Source organism: Vicugna pacos, chromosome 6 (genome assembly GCF_048564905.1).
Source record: "Vicugna pacos chromosome 6, VicPac4, whole genome shotgun sequence".
NCBI classification, from domain to species: Eukaryota; Metazoa; Chordata; class Mammalia; order Artiodactyla; family Camelidae; genus Vicugna; species Vicugna pacos.
Genome location: NC_132992.1, coordinates 32,917,531 through 32,939,061, shown reverse-complemented (window position 1 = coordinate 32,939,061; position 21,531 = coordinate 32,917,531). Strand labels below are relative to the sequence as shown.

The following is a 21,531-nucleotide window of genomic DNA, read 5'->3' as shown; positions in this document are numbered from 1 at the left end:
CAGGTATAAGCAACCAGGTCTTCATGCAGGAGGCAAAGGCGGACCATTTTTTGTTCTTGAGAATGTAGCGTTAGCCAAATAGAGGAAAAATCAGGGAGGAAGGTTGGGCAAAAAACCACCCCAAAAGTGTAACACTTCTTTATCTTCCACCTGAAGGATATCACATACTTGTATGATGCTCATTTAAAGGTGGGAGTGTCAAGTAATAGACGTGACCCGGAAATATTCTACCTGGAGATCAGGAGCACAGTGCGTGGGATGTAAGTCCTTGATGCTTAATCCCAGTCTACAGCTTTCCTGACTAGTTAACCAAGTTTAGCAAATTGTCAGAAGGTGTTCCTCACTGGACTGTCATTTGTGCTGGTAACTAGGGCCTGGTTTCACTGAGAAAAAAACATGGGAAATGGGGAGAGGCGGATGAGAAAGTGAAAGGAAGGGGAGAGAGGTGGAGAAGGGCATAGGTGCCAGCGGGGCCACCGAGGTCGGAGCTGGCCAGGGCCGGGGTCGGGGGTCGGGCGGCCCTTAGGGGCCCCCCAGGGGCCCGAGCCTCGGGCAGCGCGCGTGTGCTCGCGGGCGGGGCGCCCCGCGGCCGCGGGCGGCCAATCCGGGCGGGCGTCCGGAGAGGGGCGGGGCTTGTCGGCTCGGGTTCCGCGCGTCCTCCTTTTTGCACACACACGAATACAAAGAGCCATACGACCTTCGGGTATCCTTTTTCCATTTTTTTTCCTCCTTAATCTTGTGTGTGTTTTCAAATTTTTTTAAAAAAAAATAGAGATCTGTAGCAGTGCTGGGGTGAGGAAACTGTTGCTAAGGGGAATGTGCGCTTTCCCCCATTTCTTTTTCTGTCTCTCTTCCTCTTTCTTTTTCCTGGTCAAGGTTTTAAATATACCAAGAAGTTGAGAAGCAGGATGGCCGTGTACAACTGTTTCCAGCCAAATTTCTAGAGATTTTTTTTCTTTTTGCTATCACATTTTAAGAACTGGTAAATTTTTATGGTCGAGGGATTTTAAAAAAATTTAGCCTCTTGGGAAGTACAGATTTCTTTTTTTTTTAAGCGGGCTGAAGGGATAATGTAAATTTCTGCCACAGGCAAAGTCGAAAGAGGCTGGAGATTTGAGACTCTCTCATAAAGCTGTTTGCGTGCGTTTTACACACCCTACCCCAGAGCCAAAACCAAGTGGCTTGAATGTGGCAATTGTCCAAGGCCAATAGGTTAAAAATGTTTTGATATTATCATTGTGACACTCATTTCCCCGGGGAGGTGGGGGTGGTCAAAGCCCTTCTTACAGTGTGTCTTACATTTTTGGTGAGGACATTATGTGTGTGTGTGTGTGTATGCGTGTGCGCGCGCGTTTCTTGAAGCATATGATTTCTTAAAGATTTATCTTGGGGTTTTGTGCTTTGTGTATATGTACAGTATGTGTATATGTGCCATATCAGACTTTGTTTTCAAAAGCGATTGCGTTTGGTTTTTATGTGTGCAAAATAGCCCCTAGGATGTGGGTTTTTTTTTTTTTTCTGTTGCATTCCAAAATGTGGCCCAGACAGGATTTCATGTGCAGATTAAAACTTAGAAGAAATCCTATGCAAAAAAATACTTAGGCACTTTGATTCTATGTACATTTACTGTATTTTTCTGCTCTTCTAAAGTACCAGATTAGTGAATAATTAAATAATTGCCAGGGAATATACAGTTCATTTGGCAAATGAGGGTAGGCAATTTATTGAGTCTGTGGTTTAAAGCCTTCTTTAGTGACTGTTTTGCCTAAGTGGTTTTGCTTTTTATTGTCTTATGTTCTTAAATGTACAGCTGTGTGTATTTTGGCCTTTATGTGTGGTTTGGTTGGTGTGTTCAGAAGGGAAGTTCTCTCTTGGCTTTTTGACAAAATGGTCGTTTATAGGTTGGGATTTTTTTGAAAAGCTCCACAGCTGGCAAAGTACCGGGAAAATAATCCAGTAAGGTCCAGTTCTCAAAAACTGTTCATGGTGGTGGTGATGGGGGTGCAAGAAGAGGAGGCAAAGGCAAAAAAGATGTAAGAGGGATAAGAAATGCGATTTGGTTATCATGTTGCATTTTTGGAATGAAAAACCTTCTCCCCATGCTAAGAATCACAGAGAGAAGTTTATGAGCTCAGAGCTGTGCCTCCTGTTACAGGAGCTGTATTCTCATTTCATTTTGTTACAGAACCACTGTCTCCTATTAGGAGTCATTCAGAAAATATTTATATTCAAAATCTGTATTCACAGATTGGAGTGAAAACATAGGAAGTATGTGGAGTGATGAGGGAGAAACTGGAATGTCACAAGTGAAGCAGCAACTAGGATTTTAAAAAGGGTCTACTGTAGAGTTAAGTTTTCATAACAACAAAACCTCCGTATGACGAATAATACACTTCCATTTCCCAGCTAGCGTCCTACTCAGTTTCAAGTAGTATTTAGGACACCTAACAACAGCGATAAAATTATTTGTACAGGTCTCGACGTTCACTATAATGAAGGGTAGCCCTGTGTGGGCTCTCTGGATTTCTTGCCTGTACTCAGTGCAGTTTTATTCCCTAACAATACAAATCAGAACAGTGCTTAATAAATACTGTCTCATATGTGGATCATCCCACAAGTTTAGACCTGTGTGTCTTTGAAATCTAGTTAGAGTCTCGTGACCTTTGTGATGGTGACAGTGCTGGGAATTTTTAATGGAGTTCCGCTCTTTCTCATTCTTTTCTGCATCACTGCAGGTCATCACATGCACTTTTTACCTTCTTGGAAAAGAGCTCTTCATAGAGCAGTACACAGCCCAAGCCCCTGTCTTCCTAGGCTGTTTGATTTTTACTAGGAATTTAGGTTCATAGCCAACGTCCTTGCTTTGAGTTTCTTTCTTTGTAAGAGAATTCCTCCCCCAAATACATCGTTGCCTTAGCCCTCCTACTAAAGCAAAGCAAAGCTAAACTCGGTTGATTTTGCTTGGGAATCCGCGGGACCCCTAGAGATGAAAACTTCTTTGAACTAAGGGCAACTGTTACCTTGCTAGTGGTATCTGAAAGATTTGTAACTAAGGCCAGCAGAAACTAAAAGCCACCAAATGTATGAGATCGATTTGGGGCCACTATACCTATAACCCAGTACATGCAGCTTTGTGAGCAACAAAGAACTAAAGCAAGTAAACAAAACAGAAAAGAAAGCTAGCTAAAGATGGCGACTGGCGGCCTTGAAAAAGCCTGGCAGTCGTGTCCCTCCCTGAAGAGGCCCCTCCCTTCCCTGGCTTGTTGAGTGATTGTGGATTGTGGCCAATGACGTCCCTGGCCCTACTCCGCCCCATCGCCCAACCGCCAATCACTGGAAGGCAGGGGACTGGTGGGGCGGGGCCTCCCCGCGTGCGCGCGCTGGCGGGGTACACGGGCGGGCGCCGCCGTTCCTCTCAAGTTGCTTGCGCGCCCGCCTCGGCGGTGGGGAGTCAGCTGGAGTGGCGCGCCGGCACACGCTGTGGGACACCGTATGGCAGCCAAAGCGGGTCCGCCGCGGCGACTCCCCCCCACCATCCTCAGCCCAAGTCCTCAGAGTTTTCTTGGCCACGTAGTCTTCCCACGGTGACCCAGCGAGATCCCCGGCGCGCCTTAGGCCGGTCGTCTGTTTGCGGCACTCTGCGGAGACCCCTTCCCCGGGACCCCCCCAGGGCACCGGCTACCGGGAGGCTCAGCGGCGGGTCGTCCTGTCCCCCCTGGCGTCGCTGCGGTCGCCCTGCCTGTAGCTGAAACACACTGTCTCCTCGGAAATGGTTCTCTCCCTGGTGCCCACCTTGTCATCTCTGACTGATGTTTAATCAGCTAACATTTACCGAAGGCTCGCTGCGCACATGGTACAGCTTTAGGAGCTAGTTTTTCATTTTTCAGTTTCTCCAGAAACGCAGGAAGAGTCCTTTACGTCAGGTACATGTATATGAAAACCTTAAACCTTTAAATAAAAAACAAGATGCTGCACTGATTTGAAAATTCGCGTACTTCTATACAAATACACTTGGAATTTTCGGATTACATGGAATCCTTTTCTTAGGACCTTGTTCTGCTGTCTGGGTCTGCATCTCTTTTTTTTTTTTAACCCCTAAAAACCCTGAGATCCCTAAGGTCTTAGATTTTCTTTGTAGATCCTTAGATGGGTCAGTCTTTGAAAATGTTAAATAGTTCATACTGCTTTATAGTATTTGCTTGCTGCTCATGTGTGATAAGGAGCTCATTTCTGATAGAAATAGGTTTTGAGAGGACCTTCTAGCAGGTGAGCCATTTTGCACCTTCACGTGGAGACAGGGCTGACCAGCACAGCACGAGCTTTAAGTGGCCATTTTCCTTTTTTACTTCTTAAAATGAAGAGTATGGTATGAATTGCTCTGCTTTCAGTAATCACATTTAAGAAAGTCCATTGCTCGCATGACCCTGAATGAGTCAAGGGCCTATTATAAAAACATATATCATCTGAGTGATACTGTATCCTACACATCTATTAAATAGTGAGGAAACTTTTATTTTTCATAGTTTGGAGGTGAACTCAGTCATGCAGAAAATTCAAACTCAGAATGGGTTGGAAGCAAGCAAGGGAGCTGCCAAGAGTATGATATATTTAGTTCTAACAAAAATACATGTGACTTAGGAGGAAAGGGATAGTTAAGATTATGGACAGTCTTACCCTGAACTGTCTGCCTAAAGAAGATGAGTTTTCTGTCTTCTTTATCTAAATATTTATGATGAAAATATCAAAATTATTGAAAAGTACACCTTCTAGGCTCCTTTCACACATATTAAAGTTAGACCAATACTGAATGAACCCCAAACGCATAGATTTTACGCAAACTTAAGTTTGACAGCTGCTGTCATTTTTTTGTTGGCATCTCATCATAAGACTGAAGATCTTTTTCCTAAACACTCAATTCTAAAGGTTGATAGCATTTTGCAGGAGGCATATATGTTATTCTATGGTGGTCAGTCTTAGTTTATTCTTATTTTTTCTTTCCTGAACAAAAAATGCGAACTCTTGGTTTTAAAATCAATCAGCAATCTGAAATTGCAAAAGTTGGCAGTATGAATGTTTAATAATAATGGTCTAGGCACTGCCTGGATAATTAACTACAGTTAACCATTCCCTTGCCAACATTCCATGGATTGCCTCATGGATATTAAATTAAACAGTTATATACATTTTGAGGGGTAAAAAATATACCAGAATAAAGTTTAGTTATGTTAATAATGTTGGCAGGTTTAAACAGGCTCTAGAACCTTAATGAATGATGGAAAAAAGCAAGAATAATTAATTATGCTAGGTCTGGAGTGGTAGAAAAGAAGAATTGAACCTATTATAACAACAAATAATGCAGCGCCATCTATAATAAAGGTCTGTTATCAATTTGAATTATTCGTACTGAGGAAAATCTGTCTCTAAAGTAAAAAGAGTGTCTCAAGAGCGTACATCTTTGTCTTCCTCTGTCCAGGTCAATGAATCTTTGCCCCTGCATTCATCTTTTTCTTCTCTGCAGTCTTAGGGAAGAGCTCGCTTTCCTTCCTTCTCACAGTGGGAGGATTCTTGCTGGAAGAAAACTTAAATCCTCCTCTAATATGTTCATCCTTTACTTTTTCACTGGCCTTTTTTCTTTCTGCTTTTAAAATATACCAAAGCTCTAGAACCCTTTCCAACTTCCTATTTCCTCCCTTTCATAATTAAATTCTAGAAAACTTGATTTCGTGTATTGCTTCCATTTTCTCTCCATCAATTCCTCTTTCATTTACTGCATGGTATTTCTTTCAGTACCAACCCCCCCCCCCCCCACAAAACCTGTCTGGTCATTGCCAGTGACATCACAGACGAATAAAATATATTTCCTTAATTTTCATCTTTTTTAACCATTCTGCTGTACTTGTCACAGTTGATTAGATCCACTTTCTGGACCTTCTTTTTGGCTTTCGTAACACTGTTTTTCTCCCACCTCACTGACCATTCTCTTTTAATGAAGCCTCTTCTATGAATTGGCTTGAAGTGCTGTCCTTGGCCTTTGTCAAGGACTTTGTACTTCCTTCTTGGAGAGCTCACTCACTCTCAGAGGTTCAACTATAACCTCCTGCTAAAGTTTCCAAATCTGCGTTCCAGCGCTGACCTTCCTCTTGTTTTTGTTTTTCAGTCCTTGTCAGTTGCTTTCAGAACATTCCATTTAAAGATGCTGCCATCAGTTTGAAGCTTAACATGTTACATAAATACACATCGTCTCAAACTCTCAAACACGCTGGTGCCTCCACTTGGCCTCCTCATTTCTATCATTCTGTCAGTGGTACCATCTTCTTACCCTCAGGTTTGTACTCTTCAGGTTGTATTTAAACAATATCTCTAGCCCCCATATTTAGTAAGAATTATTATCAGTCCTTCCTCCAGGATGTTGAACCTTCATATCCACAACACTCATTCTCATCAACTCTCTCCAGGATGAAAGTCTCCTAATCTTTAACTGTTCCCACTTTAGGTATCTAAGACAGGGGTCCGCAAACTATAGCCCATAGGCTAAGTCTGGCCTGGCACCTGTTTTTATATGGCCCATGAGCTAAGAATGGCTTTTATATTTTTTAGTGTAACTATTAAATGTAATATTTTGTGACATTTCTGTGTCCATAAATAAAGTTTTATTGGAACACAGCCACACTCATTTGTCTACGTATTGTCCGTGGCTGCTTTAGAGTTGAGTAGCTATGTCGGAAACCACATGGCCTGCAAAGCCTAAATTATTTACCATCCAGTCCTTTACAGAGAAAGGTTTGGTGACCCCTGCTCTAAGAGTTTCCTTAACGTGGTTTTCAAAGTCCTCTGTCAGCCTTCCGTGCCTTTTATAGCAGCCCTTTTGCTCTGACCTCTCACATGGACCCTGTTAACGCCTATAATGTTTGCTTCTTCGCTCATTTGTCATGACTTCTTAACACCCAAGCAGTTCATTCTATACCTTGCTCAAGGCTTAACTGGAGGTTTTTCTTCGATGAGACCCCCTCTCCCATGATTTCCTTCTCTTTACCTTTCCATCATTTTGAACTGACTCCTCAAGATTTTTTTAGTCTGTACCATATTTTTCGGCACTTGTGTATGTTTTGCTTTGTTCTTTAGACATTCCATTCTCACACGCACTGTAAGCTCCTTGTGTGCAGGGACTCTGTCTTCCTTTCACTCAGGTACTTAGAGGTGGCAATCCATTTCAGTGACTCATCCTTTAGCATAGCCTTGCAGATAGAGAAGTTTTAGAAACACTTTTTTTTTTAATGTGCTCATCTTCTCTAATGGGGACATACGTAGCTAATGAAATGAGTGTTTTGTTTTTAATCACTTCTCTAGCATTTAAATTTGTATCTGGTTAGTAAATATTATCATGTGCCATGTTCCTTTAATACCTGCTGACCCCAGTTTCCTTGTCCTTTTATTTCAGTGTCTTTAAAAAAATAATAAATTATTTATTTATTTTATTTATTTTTTGGGGTGGAGGTAATTAGGTTTACTTATTTATTTATTGGAGGAGGTACTGGACATTGAACCCAGGACCTCGTGCATGCCAAGCATGTACTCTACCACTTGAGCTATGCCCTACCCCTTTTTCAGGGTCTTAGTGCTTCTGTGGGAGACTATAGCAGGAGCCAGAGGAACTAAGTCAGCAATAATGTCCATAGAAACCAAAAAGAGTTATGAGTGCCCATTGTGCTACACTGCACTCTACCGGATTTTTACAGACAAATTAGTTCAAGGAAACACTTATTTGTTGCCCTGAATGTGACATTCTAAAATGGACATAGTTAGGGGGAAGGGCATTGCTCAGTGACAGATTGTGTGCTTAGCATGCACGAGGTCCTGGGTTCAGGCCCCAGTGCCTCCATTAAAAAATAAAAATAAAAACAAACAAACAAACAAACAAACCTAATCGCCCCAAAATAAAAATAAATTAAATAAAATAGATATAGTTAGATAATACACAAAGTCAAAAAGCAGAAAGAAATTGAGGAACAAAATTAGAGAGTGTGTAGTATCATGATACTTTATGTGAACACAAATGTGAAAATATATTTAGCATTAAAAATGAGCAGAATTGAATATTATCCTTAGTCTAAAGCCAGGTCATGATAGTAAGTAACTTACAAATACAAATACTCTGTTTTCTCAATTACCTTCTAACTTGCATCATAGAAGGTTTTGTACCTATAAATCATCTTGATAGACTTGAATTGTTTCTTAGAAACTTGATATTACATTTAGGGGGAAAATTCTCCAAATTCTGTTTCAAGCCATTGCTTTTTTTTTTCTTTTTTTTTTTCCCGAGATTAGGAAATCAGGAGGGTGTCCAGGATGGGAACAGAAAAGGTTTCAGGAATAATCATAGTGTCATCCAGCTGCTACGTGTGGACACTGACTGTGTGCCGGCCCTCTGTAGGTGCCTTACATATGTTGTGTATCATCTTCACAAAAACACTCAAAGCAGGCAGAGATGAGAACAATGGGGCTCAGCAAAGGGAGTTATTTCCCCAAGTTTGAACAGCTCTTAAGTGATGCAGCAGGATAACTCCATTTATTCTTTTTACTTCAGGGCTGTTTTAGAAAGATGACCTAGGAAAGACCATTTAAGGGGGAGGGGAGGGCTCGAGGCAGGCACAACACTGGCAGAGGCAAAGGCCTCCTTCAAGAAAGAGTAACTATTGGGGGCAAGAGTGTAGCGGTCATCAGTTAGATCCCAGAAGGTGTACCCACCCAGGGTCCAAACTAATGCATCTTAATTTCTTTAAAAACATATTTTTTATTGAGGTATATTTGATGTACAGTATTATATGTTACAAGTGCAATATAGTGATTCACAATTTTTAAAGGTTATACTCCATTTATAGTTATTATAAAATATTGGCTACATCCCCTGTATTGTACAATATATATCCTTGTAGCTTATTTCATACATCATTTATTTACTTAAATATCTTTTTTAAACTAAAGTGTAGTCAATGTACAATATTATATAACTTACAGGTCTTAATTTCTTATTTGACAAATCCTGAACTCAACTGGCAAGCCTTTGTATATTATCATCTACATAACTTTCTTTTTCTCACAACAGTCATGTTTTAGATTAAACTCTTTGCATGCTGTTGGTTAAAAAAAAAAAAAGATTAAAAACTCCACAGGAGCATGTAGGCCCTTTTTTAGGAAAGAAAAGGACATATAAATGATTCATCTGTAAACTGACCTGGGACTCGCTTTGTGCTTTCCTTTAACCTTTAGTTTTAATTTGGCTTTAACCTTTAGTTTTTTAGGTTTAGCTGTGCCTTCCAGTGACGCTAATGACACAGAAGCAGTAAAAGGATTTCAGTCAAGTTCTTACAAGAAGTGAATATCTAGTATAGGAAAGCATTTCTCAATATAAAGGGTAGAAAGAGCAAATTAAAGACTATTCTTTAATAACCAAATGTAATTAAAATGCATTGTCAGATTTACATTTTAGTACCTCAGAGGCATTGATATTGCCTATTTCTGAAATGAGATTGCTGATTGGAAAAAAAAATCTCTCTCTATATATAGAAAAATTTCCTAACCTCCTCCTCTCCTTTTTAATTGTGATGTTATGATATAATTTACAAGGTAAGATAGAAATGTATCTCTTGAGGAAATTGTAAACATACTTAAGATTTTGTCACTTAGGGAGGTTCAGGCAGAAAGATTCTTTTTTCTATCATCAAGTATCATTTAGAAAATGACAATACAAAGTTCCTTGGAGTGTTTGCAGTGGTACAAACCAACTCTCCCACACTTTTTTTTTTTTCTTTTTCTTCTGGAGTAGTTCAGTAACTTAACTACAGTGACTCAAACGAGAGGCAGTTTAGTTTATCATGGATATTCTGGTGTCTCCTTTGGGGGGGCTGGTGGTGTGGCAGAGTGGCAGCATGGAGCTACTTAAATACTCCTGCTCAGCTCTGCCTCTCCCTTAAGCAGCATGAGAAGTGGAGATGAGGGGGCCCAGAGGTGATTTCTCTGGGCTACCAGCTGGAGAATTCAGAACAGCTAATTTCCTTTGCAAAGGCTGGAGGCCCAGGTGTACCACTACGAGAGTAGGGAGCTCTGCAGCCCTGGTCACCACAGCTCCACTCTCCCATCCAGCTTTTCCTTATATTTCCCTGCACATCCCCCCCCCCCCCGCCAAGCATTACTGATATCATAGAGCGAGGTTGGCAATGTGGTGGGGGGCTGCATTGATTGAGCTTTTCCTTGTTTAATAAGAGTTTTCCTCTGAATGCATCTGTGTGAAAATTATAGAGAGGGTAGAATCATGATTCTTTATAGCAACAAAACGTGGTATCAGTTCAAAAAAAATAAACACTAGATTGAAAGTAGCAATAACTGGATTCTGCTGTCTTCCTCTGACCTTGAAAAAGATATATAACTTCTCGGCATGTCTCTTCTCTGCACCTGGGTTAATATGAGTTTCCTAGAGCTGTTGTGTGGAATGAGATTAACCTAGTGAAGTGTTCTGAACTCCTTAAGGAATGATGTCAAAGCAGTAAAATGCAATAGTGTTATTACAGCCAGGATAAAGAGGAGACCACAGATCTACATTTTCTTCCTTAATCTTCTCATCTTTCCAGATGCCCATGGGCCCTTTTGTGTCCCCTCTCTGTTCCTGAGCTTGGAGTGGTAGGGGATTCCATGTTTGGGGGCAGGAAGAATGCCTTCCACCCTCTGAAACTGTGTTCCCCGGGAAGACCTTTGTAGGCCCCACCCTTTGGGGAAGGGGTGAGCGCGACCGCACGGGTGCTGAGCGAGGGGAGCACAGAATCTGCGCGGAGAAGGCCCCTCTCCTCTGCAGGCCCAGGGGAGGCCGCCATGGACTGCGTGCTCCGTCACAGAACCCACCGCCGGGTGCCCAGGCTCCTCTGACCACCCTCCATGAGGACGGAAGGTGAATCTCAAGAGGCCAGCACTTCCTGCAGTCCAGACGACTGGGGACACTTTGGGAGCAGCCCAGGAGCTTGAGCGAGGTGGTTCGCGCCTCCGCCACCATGTCCTTCAGCGCCACCATCCTCTTCTCCCCTCCCAGTGGCAGCGAGGCCAGGTGCTGCTGCTGTGCCTGTAAGGGCGAGACTAGTGGGGGCACCACAGGCTCTCAGGGCGGGAACCCTCCTCCTGCCAGCACCCCGATCACGGTGACCGGACACGGCCTGGCCGTCCAGAGCTCGGAGCAGCTCCTGCATATCATCTACCAGCGGGTGGATAAGGCAGTGGGTCTGGCTGAGGCTGCGCTGGGGCTCGCCCGGGCCAACAACGAGCTGTTAAAACGTCTCCAGGAGGAAGTGGGTGAACTGAGGCAAGGGAAAGTGTCCGCGCCAGACGAAGATGCGGAGAGCCGGGCCCACGGTTCCTCGCCCGAGGAGCCCGGGACTCTCAAGGAGAGCCCCGGGGAGGCCTGCAGGGCCGTGGCGGCCGTGGAGGAGGAGTGTGACAGCGTGGGCAGCGGCGTGCAGGTGGTGATCGAGGAGCTGCGGCAGCTGGGAGCGGCCTCGGCCGGAGGGCCCGGGCCCTTGGGCTTCCCTGCCGCTCAGAGAGACGTGCGGCTCCCGGGATGCGCCCTGGCCGCCGGCGAGGGGCCCGCGATGCTCAACCCCGTGAGTACGCGCAGGACACAGTGGGGCTGCCCCCTAGTGCTTTTCCTGGCCTCTCTCCGCTCTCTTCTTTCCATCCTCACACCTTTCTTTCGGTTGAATCCGTGATAAAACAGAGCGGTACCACGTTTCCTCTGCCTTCAGGGAGCGTCAGCACTCCTGTTTTCTTCGGCACCCTCGCCTCTTCCGCAGAAGGTCGTTGCTGGCGTGAGTGGTGGCGGGGCTGCCCTGCCCTCCCTCTCTGTATCTCTGCGTGGTACCTTCTCCACAGCTGCCTCGGCTGCTCCACGGGCTCTGCCTCTCCTGGCGAGGATGCCTGCCGTGCACAGACGGCTCATTCATATTTTATCGCGGGCCCTCTGTTTGCCAAGAGGAATTCAGGATTACGAGAGAGATGGAGATGTGGAGGAGAGTGAGGCAGAGGCGGGGTAGGGTGGGGGATTGAGAGGAAGAGGATAAAGATAATAGCCGACAGGTGTAGGGAGGGAAGGAGGTAGGTGGAACGAAGGGCTGAGGAAGGAGAAAAAGTGGGGAAAAAGAGCAGAGAAGAAAGGTGAACCTAAATGGAAAGAGAATTTGATGCAAGTGAGACTATGAGGTAAGGTGGGAGAGGTGGAGGAGAGGAAACAAACGAGGAAAAGAAATGGACAGTGGAGAGTTAACAGTAAGAGGATAACGACATGCAGGGAGAAAGAGGGAAGGAAACGGGCCTATTTTGTGAGCAAAGAAAGACCTAGAAGTGCACTTGGCTATTTCAGCTTCTTTACTGCTCAGGGCCATATGAGCAGGAGAATCCTGGCTGAGCAGAGTAAAAGCTGCCGAATGTCACACATGGAAGTATGAAAAGGAGATGGAGCAACCCTGGAGATCACAGAGATGGGAGACGAACAGATGTGCTGCCGCTTGAGAGACAGTGGGAGGCCTGTCAGCTCCCCTCCCCCGCGTCCTCCCTCTGCCCGCTCCCCCCCCCCACCCCACGGCAAGTCCCAGACACCTAGCAAAGAGTAGAGCAGCGGAACACACGGGGTGGACGGGAGGGATGCCACTCCCACCCATTTGCTGGATCTGAGGAATGAATGTCCCGCTGCAGGGTCACCCGGCCCTTGATCACTGCTGCTGGAAGGCCTAGCCACCTCTGTGGGTGATGGCCCCTGAGGCTCGCCCCAGTCTGTGCCCTGCTGGGACTCCCTGTGGTTTGGGGCTGCAGGAGGAGGAGCTGGGAAGGTGGGAGGAGGCAGGGAGGTACCAGGCCAGGCAATGCCCTGAGTTGTGGTTCTTTCAGGCAGGGAACACTTCCAAGCCGACAGGATGGAATTAGATTTCACAGCACAGAAAGCAGCTCGCAGGTCTATAAATCTCAGCCTCCTCCCCCGCTTCTTTCTGTGTTTTTTCCCCCACTTTCACTGTTTTGTTTTCTTGGCTGCAGAAATCTCCCCTCCTTTCTTCCTCCCTCTCTCCCTTCCTCCCTCCTTCCTTTCCCTGTCCTGTATGTCCTTGAGTGAGGGCATAGGCCAGCAAGCAGATGTCAGGGCAGTGACAGTCAGATGTGGCCAGGGCAGGGTCAAGGTGAGGGCACACACTGGCCCTGCAAAGGGAAAAAGGGCTAGGCGCAGGCAGTGGCAACCTCTAGAGATTTCTGGCTTTATATCTGCCTCCTTGGCTCCCATTTTTGTCCTGTTTCTCCTCTTTATTGCTGTCATCATTTGATTTTCTTGTTCCTTCTCTTGGTTGGTTTTCCTTTCTTGTCATCACTTCCTGCCCTGATCTCTTTCAGATAAAACCCTTACCTAGCTACATTTCTGATACTCAAGAGCAGATTGTAAATGACTGCTCATAAATGGAGCATCAGAAACATGCCCTGTCCTTGTAGTCAGCCCTATGGTAATGACCGGATATAAGAGGCTGGGTACCCATAAAAAAATCTTTGCCCCACGCTGCCATCAGACAGAGCCCCACAGAAACAAGCCATTGACCACTAAAGACTGTGCTGGATTTCCCCCAGCTTCCCACTCCCTGCTCACTATACTTAGCCAAAGAATGATGGTTGACCATGTTCCCCTGAGCCTGGCTGGCTGGCTAACAGGCTATTCTTTTTTATGTTCCTAGCTGGTGGATGATTACGTGGCCTCTGAGGGTGCAGTACAGCGGGTGCTGGTCCCTGCTTATGCCAAGCAGCTTTCGCCAGCCACACAACTGGCTATCCAGCGGGCAACCTCAGAGACAGGGCCGGAAAATGGAACCAAATTGCCACCACCCTGCCCAGAGGACGTGCTCAGTGCTGCTGCTGCACTGGAAGGTGCCTTGGAAGAGCCAGGCCCCGGGGGCGCTGGGGAGCTGAGACAGTCTCTCGGGTTTACTGCTTCCCCGTGCAGGACCAGAGGGAGTGGGCAGAAGAACTCCAGGCGCAAGCGGGATCTGGTCCTCTCTGTGAGTGAGCTCAATTTCTATACATTTCTCTTCAGTCTGGAGAGAGAAGTGAAGAGTGGCGTGTGGGTTGATTTTATAACTCCCATATTGGATGAATGGTACCCTGAATCCTGCTGGAGCAAGAAGGGCAAGAAGGAGACAGGCTGATCTGTAGCCCCGGGGACAGGCAGTCCCCTGCTCTCAGTGGATATAGATCGATATCTTCCATTTGAAGATAAGGGAATTATATCACATCTCCCAGTGATCTCATAATCCTGATGGGAGGATCTTTAAGGGATTGAGCAGACTGACTGCGGCAGGTAGCACTGGAAACTGCCTGCCAATTATCAGTGTTCAGGGTAAGCAGCAAGGGGTCCCTTGGGCAGAAAGGCCAAGGTGTCCTGAGGTGGTCCCACATCCCAAAGATGCAGAGGGCCACTAGACACTCAGCTCAGGTATAAAGGTTTGGAAATTCTAGAGATTCTAAGAGCTGTTGGCAGGGAAGATACTGGCCTGAACTAGTTCTACCTGAAGTCTTGGAGTGGCTTAGAGCCCTGGGAACATCACTAAACATCCTACAGTGTACAGGATGCCACCCCCTACCGTTATCCAGCCTAAAATGTCAATAGTACTGAGATTGAGAAACCCTGTTCTAGGGTGACCACAGACCTTGGGATTAGCTCTGTCCCCTAAAACATCTCTCCATAACCATGGGGATGCTCTTTAGCCATATAATGTTCATGTTGACTGTAAAGGGTTTCCATTCTCTGGATAATGGCTGAGGTAACTTGAGAGTTCTGGTTAAGAGTGGAGGTCACCACCAATATTCAACAAAGTCTCATCATAGAATATAGCTCATTTCTTCTTGTTACAGTCTTAGTAAAGATTGAAAATGGCTGATTATCATTTATACTTTCTTTATTTATATTACTTCTATCTTCATTTTTCTAAGAGGTCCTATTTTTACTCTCCCTTTCGCTTGATTTGTTTTTACATTCAGGGGTTCTTTTTTTTTTCCCCCTTGGGAAGTAAGACCCCATTCATAATCAGTATCAACTGGTTTCTAACTTTCATTTCAAATTTTGGTAATGTTCAGGGACATGTCACTTATGAAGAACGGAGAATATGGGGAAGGGCATAGCTCAAGTGGTGGAGCACACGCTCAGCATGCACGAGGTCCTGGGTTCAATCCCCAGTACCTCCACTTAAAAAAAAAAAAAAAAAGAACAGAGAATAGATTTAGTTTCTCTGTCATGGATTTCTAGCCCAAGAGGGCACTCTTATTGCCAGTGATAGAAATGGAAGCTTATTCTTGGAAATACATTTCAAGGGATTTCCCAAAACCTCATAGTTTTTAAACCGTGAATAAATGTGTAACAACTATAATTTGCATAAAATCAGGGCAGATCATTTCTGTTTGATCACTTCCATTCCTCTCTTGCCTACTGCCTCCAGCAAGAGGTCTAGTGATGGGGCCTGGCTTCTTCCTGCCGTTTGAAGAGCTCGGTGGAACCAGGGACCTTCTGGAAGGACAGCATGCTCAATTATCATGCTCTCTGTTACAGTACTGGCCAGGGGTCTAGAGGACCAGTCAGGGAATCTTGCTGCCCATCACAGAGAAATATAGAAAAGGTTCTTGTGTTAGTCTGTGGGTTTAGCGGGAGAGGGATGGTTGCAGGTTTTCATTGTTCCAAACTTTTGCTCTGGGAAGGAGTCAGAGAGGCATCTCTCCAGTCTGCTGAAGCTGCTGTGGGTTGCAGCTAAGGATCCAAAAGGACCAAATCAGAATCTTAATTCCTTGGACTGCTGCAGATCCCAGCCACCCACTGGGGAAATTATGTATTTTTAGCTCACTCGGGAAGTAGGTGAGCCAGCAGCCTTTATACTCTTAACACTTATTATTGTCTATTTTTCCTTTCCACTTCAAGCCTGGTTTGATTTTCATCAGCTGATCTCTTCCAAGCCACTTGAATTGGAAGCTATGCAACTCCCCTGCTTTTTCTTTTTTCTTTCTTTCTTTCTTTCTTTTTTTCCCCAACTCTTTCAAATTCTTTCTGAAGCAGTCACCCATCCCCTTGTGATTCCTTAAGTTTGGACTTCTAAGAGGTGAAATAATTATATCAAATATGAAGCTAGTACAAGTCTTTTTTATGGAGTGGAGACCCTAGCCATAAAGAATTAACAGTGATTTCCTAAGTTGATATGGTCAGTCAGCCATAGGGATAGGCATTTCTGAATATGAAGCTGAAGTCCTGAGATCAGGATATGAGTCCACCAATTTGGGATTGGGTCATTTCCACTGACTGAAGGACCTTGGGGTAAAGATGTAATCAGAAACAACAAAACTAAACTTAATAGGAAGAAACATAAAATGTAAAATCCCACATTAAAGTTAAAAAAAAGAGAGAGAGAAAAAAAGAAAAAAAGTTGCAGAATGGTGGAGATAGTAATCCATGTGAAAAATGGACTTGAGCTGACTACAAGCTCACTATGAATGAACCCTGTGGTGCTGTGAGTAGGGATGGGAGTGGCTAAGAAAGGTAACAGCCTCTTGGGTTTCATTCCTAGAAGTGTAGCGTTCCACTCAGGGAAGTAATGCTCCCTTTGGCCAGACCTCAGCGTATGAGTTAGATTTGGTTCCTGGTGCCACGTTGTAAGAGGAACACTTGGCAAACCCGAGAGCCTCACAGTCTCATGAGGAGTCCGTCTAGAAACTATGTCAGGAGGCATGGCTGAAGGGCTAGGGGTATTTAGCGCAGATAAGAGAAGGCTTGGGGAGTACGTGAAGGCTGTCTTCAAATATTTCAGGTGTCACTATGGCAAAACTGGGATCAGATTTCGAAGAATCTAAGGCAGAACTTTTTAACAATTAGAGATGTTCAACAGTAGAATGAGCTGAGTCAAAAATGAGCGAGAACCCATCATGAGAGGTATACCAGCAAAGCTGAAAGACAGCCGGCTTCGTGATGTGAAAGGGAGGTTGGGTGACAGAGTCTCCAAAGTCCCTTCCATTTCACATTTCTGTTATTTCAGGTTTGCGTTTTTCTGGACCATAATGTGGGGGCCCCTGGTAATGTGCAAAGGGCTATACCTGGGGCATCTTCCTGGGTCACTGATTGTACTAGCAGATCTTAGAAGACATACAGATACACTTGGAAGAAATGTTTTAAATGTGTAAGAGTAGAGGGCTTCAAGTAGTGTCCACTTTCAATAGCCCTAGTATATATGTGCTCTCTCCTTGCTATTAGGAGTATGTTTGTGGAAATGTTTGAAACCCTCTGCTCTAGTGATCATATTCTCTGGGAGCAGAAGTAAGACCAGGAGTAATCCTGAAGGCTCCACACAAATTAAATGAAAAAATTAAAAAAAAAGAGGTGGAGGGTATTTATTAGTTATAAATACTAACTTGGATAGGCTCTTTGGTTAAGAAAAGGCATCAACAGAAATGATACCTAGACTATGAGCACGACTCAGGCAGAGAACCCCATTTGGACGGTGCCTAGGGACCAGAGGAGGGTTTCATCATATTTGCTCCTGGCTTGATTCTGTGTTTGTTTGTTTGTTTCCCCTAGAAATTGGTCCACAATGTGCATAACCACATCACCAATGACAAGAGATTCAATGGGTCTGAAAGGTATGATCCTCTCGAGGGAAAAGAATCGTAACTACTTTGTAAGGAGAGGGGAGTAAAGGGCTCCGCTCCAGCATGACAGCGAGGCTAAGGCTTCGGTCTCACCACTGCCCCATGTAGCCCATCTCAGGCCATGGAGGAATTTGCCACAAAGTTGGTTCGTGCTGGGAATCTGTCCGTCTAGCTTTTAAAAAGCCGACTGCCTTATTCACTGTCTTCTCTTGTGACAGCATCAAGTCCTCTTGGAATATTTCAGTAGTGAAGTTCCTTCTGGAAAAGCTTAGGCAGGAGCTGGTAACCAGCCCCCACAATTACACTGATAAGGAGCTGAAAGGTGAGAAAAACTGAGTTAACTCCCAACCTTTCTCCATCCCCTGCCCCTGGCCAGAGGAGAAGAGGCATAATGGAGCTGAGTTAGGTGGTTTTGAAAATAGTGGACTTGGTGAAATTGGTTTTGGATATTCTTCTCTCCTACAATATTCACAGGATTGTCCCTAATTGCCATTTATTCCCCTACTCAGTGGGAAATAAAAATGGGAGAAGGAAAGGGCTAGAATGCCATCATGCATGATGCTTATTCAGGGCCTGAATCTAGGGGGTTATGAAAAGGATGTCCGAATCCAGGCCTGCCTTTTGGTCCTCAGATACTATATCCTGGGTTTTCTACTTTCCTAGCTCTTCTGTTATTTGTCTGTAGCCTGAAGAACATTTCTACTGAAAAAGTACTTGTTACCTGCTATCAGCTGAGTAGAATAGGGGTAGGTTTGATGGCGGGTGAGGGAAGGGAGAGACGGGAGCACTGGAGTGGGCTTTTTCTAGCTGGAAGAGTTCGTGTTGGGATGGAGGGGGCAGAGGGAGCTCAGCCGGAGAGGAATGGACAAAGGCTGATGGGTATGGCCAGAAAGCCCTTCGTCTAAATGGTGGTTCTCACCCCTCCCATCCAGGAGTGTGAGAGTAAAAATAAGGGCTGAGGACCCTGCTTTTTGCTGCCTCCCTTCTCCCTCCCCACCAGGAGCCTGTGTAGCCTACTTCCTGACTAAGAGGCGTGAGTACCGCAACTCCCTGAACCCCTTTAAAGGCCTGAAGGAAAAAGAGGAGAAGAAACTTCGAAGTCGCAGATACCGGGTAGGTCTCTAGGCTGTTCTTTCAAGACGCTAAACTCTAAACCCGGATAAACCACAGTGGGAAGGGCCAGAGGACGTGGCATCTGAGAACAGGGTAGATCTAGGAATGGAGGTGTGTGTGCGGGGGGGAAGCCAGTTCTAAGATCTCACTTGGGTTCTCTCAAGAACTTGGTTCTCTCAGGCACAGATTTTACCCAGCCTTCCTCCCACCCAAACCCTCTCCCCAAACCTAATGCATAGGTTGTTGCTCTTCCTAATCTCTGTCCTGGGCTCCTCCCATAGCTTTTCGCCAACCGATCCAGCATCATGAGGCATTTCGGCCCCGAGGACCAACGTCTGTGGAAGGATGTGACAGAGGAGCTGATGTCAGATGAAGAGGACAGTCTTAACGAGCCAGGGGTCTGGGTGGCCCGGCCTCCCCGTTTCCGGGCCCAGCGCCTCACACAGCTCTGCTACCACCTGGATGCCAACTCTAAGCATGGCACTAAAGCCAACCGTGTGTATGGGCCTCCCTCAGACCGCTTACCTTCCGCTGAGGCCCAGCTCCTTCCACCAGAACTGTACAATCCTAATTTCCAAGAAGAGGAGGATGAGGGAGGGGATGAGAATGGACCCATCTCCCCATCTTTTGACGCACCCCACAAAACCTGCTGTCCTGACTTGAACTCATTCATTGAAATCAAGGTGGAAAAGGATGAGTGACAGGTGTAACCAAGAATAAGTCTGCCATCCGCCACTCTCCATGTCCCCGAAATGGGTGGCCACGGGGCTCCCCAGAATAACAAGATGTCTTCTGCAGCCTGTGAGAGCAAATCTGCCTCTCTTCTTAACACAGTCTCCACTGGAAGTGGAAGTTGACAGCTCTGGTGGGATAAACAGACTGATCTAGAAGGGGGGAAACTCTCCCCATCAGGAAGGGCAAGCCAGAAAATGCTTATTCCTAAGCATAAACAGTGCCTCAGAGGAGCCCAGGATGAGAGGAGGAGGATGGGTCAAAGAAACAGGAGGCCTTCTTGACACACTCCCTGGTCTCTGAGTTGTTTTTTCACCGGGTTTAGCTCAAAGCTCTGGGGAAGCAGCCCTGGTTTTACCTGCTTCCCCCTGACGCTGCTGGTCTCGCTCTGCAGTGGAAGCTGCACAGGACCAGGCCGGGGTAATACTGCCACCTGGTGGACAGTTTCAGTCATGGGCTTGATTCATCTAAGCAGAGCACAGTCTCCATCCCTATTTGGGAACTGGGATCTAGATAGAATAGCTGTTGTTTATTGAATTCTATACAGAAGCTTTTATTATCCCCATCTTACACATGAGGAAATTAAGACTTAAAGAGTTCCACGTCTCACCAGCAGTTGCTCTTCCATCATGTGACCAAGCCGTATACATGGCTTTGTAGCTATTTCTTAGTCCTGTCAGCCAAGGTGAATTTTGAGGATGGGGTGTGTGTGTGTGTGTGTCTGTGTGTGTGTCTGTGTGTGTGTCTGCACACACGCGTACACAAGCATGCATTCAGAATGCACACACACGCTTGCACACAAAATGTGTGCACTAGGATGGACTGAGAAGTAAGCATGGCTCTCTGTTCATTCAGTCAGTCATACCACAGATTTTGATTGCTTACTAGGTGTCAGGTACCGTGCTAGGTGCTGTGGACACACTGCTGATCAGGTGAGATGCTGATCAGAGGTTTCAGTGTCTAGTCGGGAAGCCAGGCATGTAAGTAGGCAATGAAATGAATTGTGAGAAAGGTGATGATGGGGGAGTGTAGGGTGCAGTGGCTGTATAGCACGGGGGTAGCTAACCAGCTCTGGTGGTCTGGAAAAGCTTCTCAAAAGTGTTTAAACTGATACCTGAAAGATGGGAAGGAGTTAACCAGGAGGGAAAGGAAAGCAAAGAGAATGTTCCAAACCTAGGGACAAAAGTCCAGAGCAAGTACAAAAGTCCAGAGGCAAAAGAGCACAGGCAAGGTGCAATTCTGTTGCAGAACCATTTGGGAAGAGGGGGAAGCTAAGAGAAAAGGCTGGAGGGGTAGAGAGACCCTGTTAAATATCTTAAAGGGTATAGACTTTACTTAGTTCAAGACAGCGAGAAATCACTGACAGGTTTCAAACTGGGAGACAGGATGATCAGTTTTGTGTTTTAGAAGAACCACTTGACCTCAGGGTGTGACATGGATGGGAGGGAGAAAGTCTCAGCAGGGAGACTTTTGCAGAGGTCCAGGGGAGAAAAGACGGGGGCCTGATAGCTTTAGCAGTGATGAGGCAAGGACAGATTTGAAAGATATTTTGGAAGCAGAATTGACAGAACTTGGTGATCGGACTTGACTGGATCTGGGGTTAAGGGAGGAGGACATAAGGTTGATGTTCAGGTTTCTGGCTTAAGTAGCTAAGTGGTTAGTAGTGCCATTTACTCAGGAAATGCTGGAGGAGCCAGTTTGGGGCGGCAGGGAAGGTGAGGTCAGTTTAGTGTGTTGTGTGTCTTTGAGACAACCAAGTGGAGATGCTAGTTGTCAGCTGGGTTTTGAAGTCCAAGAAAGTGTGGGCTAGAGATACAGACTTGGGAGTCATCTGTGTATACAGAGCCTAATTAAAGTTCTGGGGATGGAGAATAGGGCCTGTGGAACTCCTGGCTCCAGTGCAGACTATGGAGTGGTTCCTCTAAGGCTGTGAGCACCACAAGAGCACACCTGAAAGTGCACCCCTCCCCTTCACTGTGTCTGCTTCCTGTGCACTCC

The 21,531-nt window shown here is 45.5% G+C and overlaps 1 protein-coding gene across 2 annotated transcripts; it reads left to right on the top strand.

Moving 5' to 3' along the window:
- The first annotated feature begins 638 nt into the window (after positions 1-638).
- Positions 639-19,821, top strand: C6H14orf93 (chromosome 6 C14orf93 homolog). 2 transcript variants are annotated; one of them, XM_072962821.1, is made up of 7 exons: positions 639-703; positions 10,626-11,642; positions 13,746-14,066; positions 17,618-17,679; positions 17,907-18,010; positions 18,689-18,801; positions 19,083-19,821. In XM_072962821.1, exons 2-7 carry the CDS (start codon positions 11,040-11,042, stop codon positions 19,500-19,502), a joined length of 1,623 nt encoding a protein of 540 aa, XP_072818922.1. In that variant the 5' UTR covers positions 639-703; positions 10,626-11,039; the 3' UTR covers positions 19,503-19,821. The 2 variants fall into 2 exon arrangements, with proteins under 2 accessions (XP_072818922.1, XP_072818923.1); XM_072962822.1 differs by lacking the exon at positions 639-703 and adding an exon at positions 9,301-9,372.
- Positions 19,822-21,531: the final 1,710 nt, after the last annotated feature.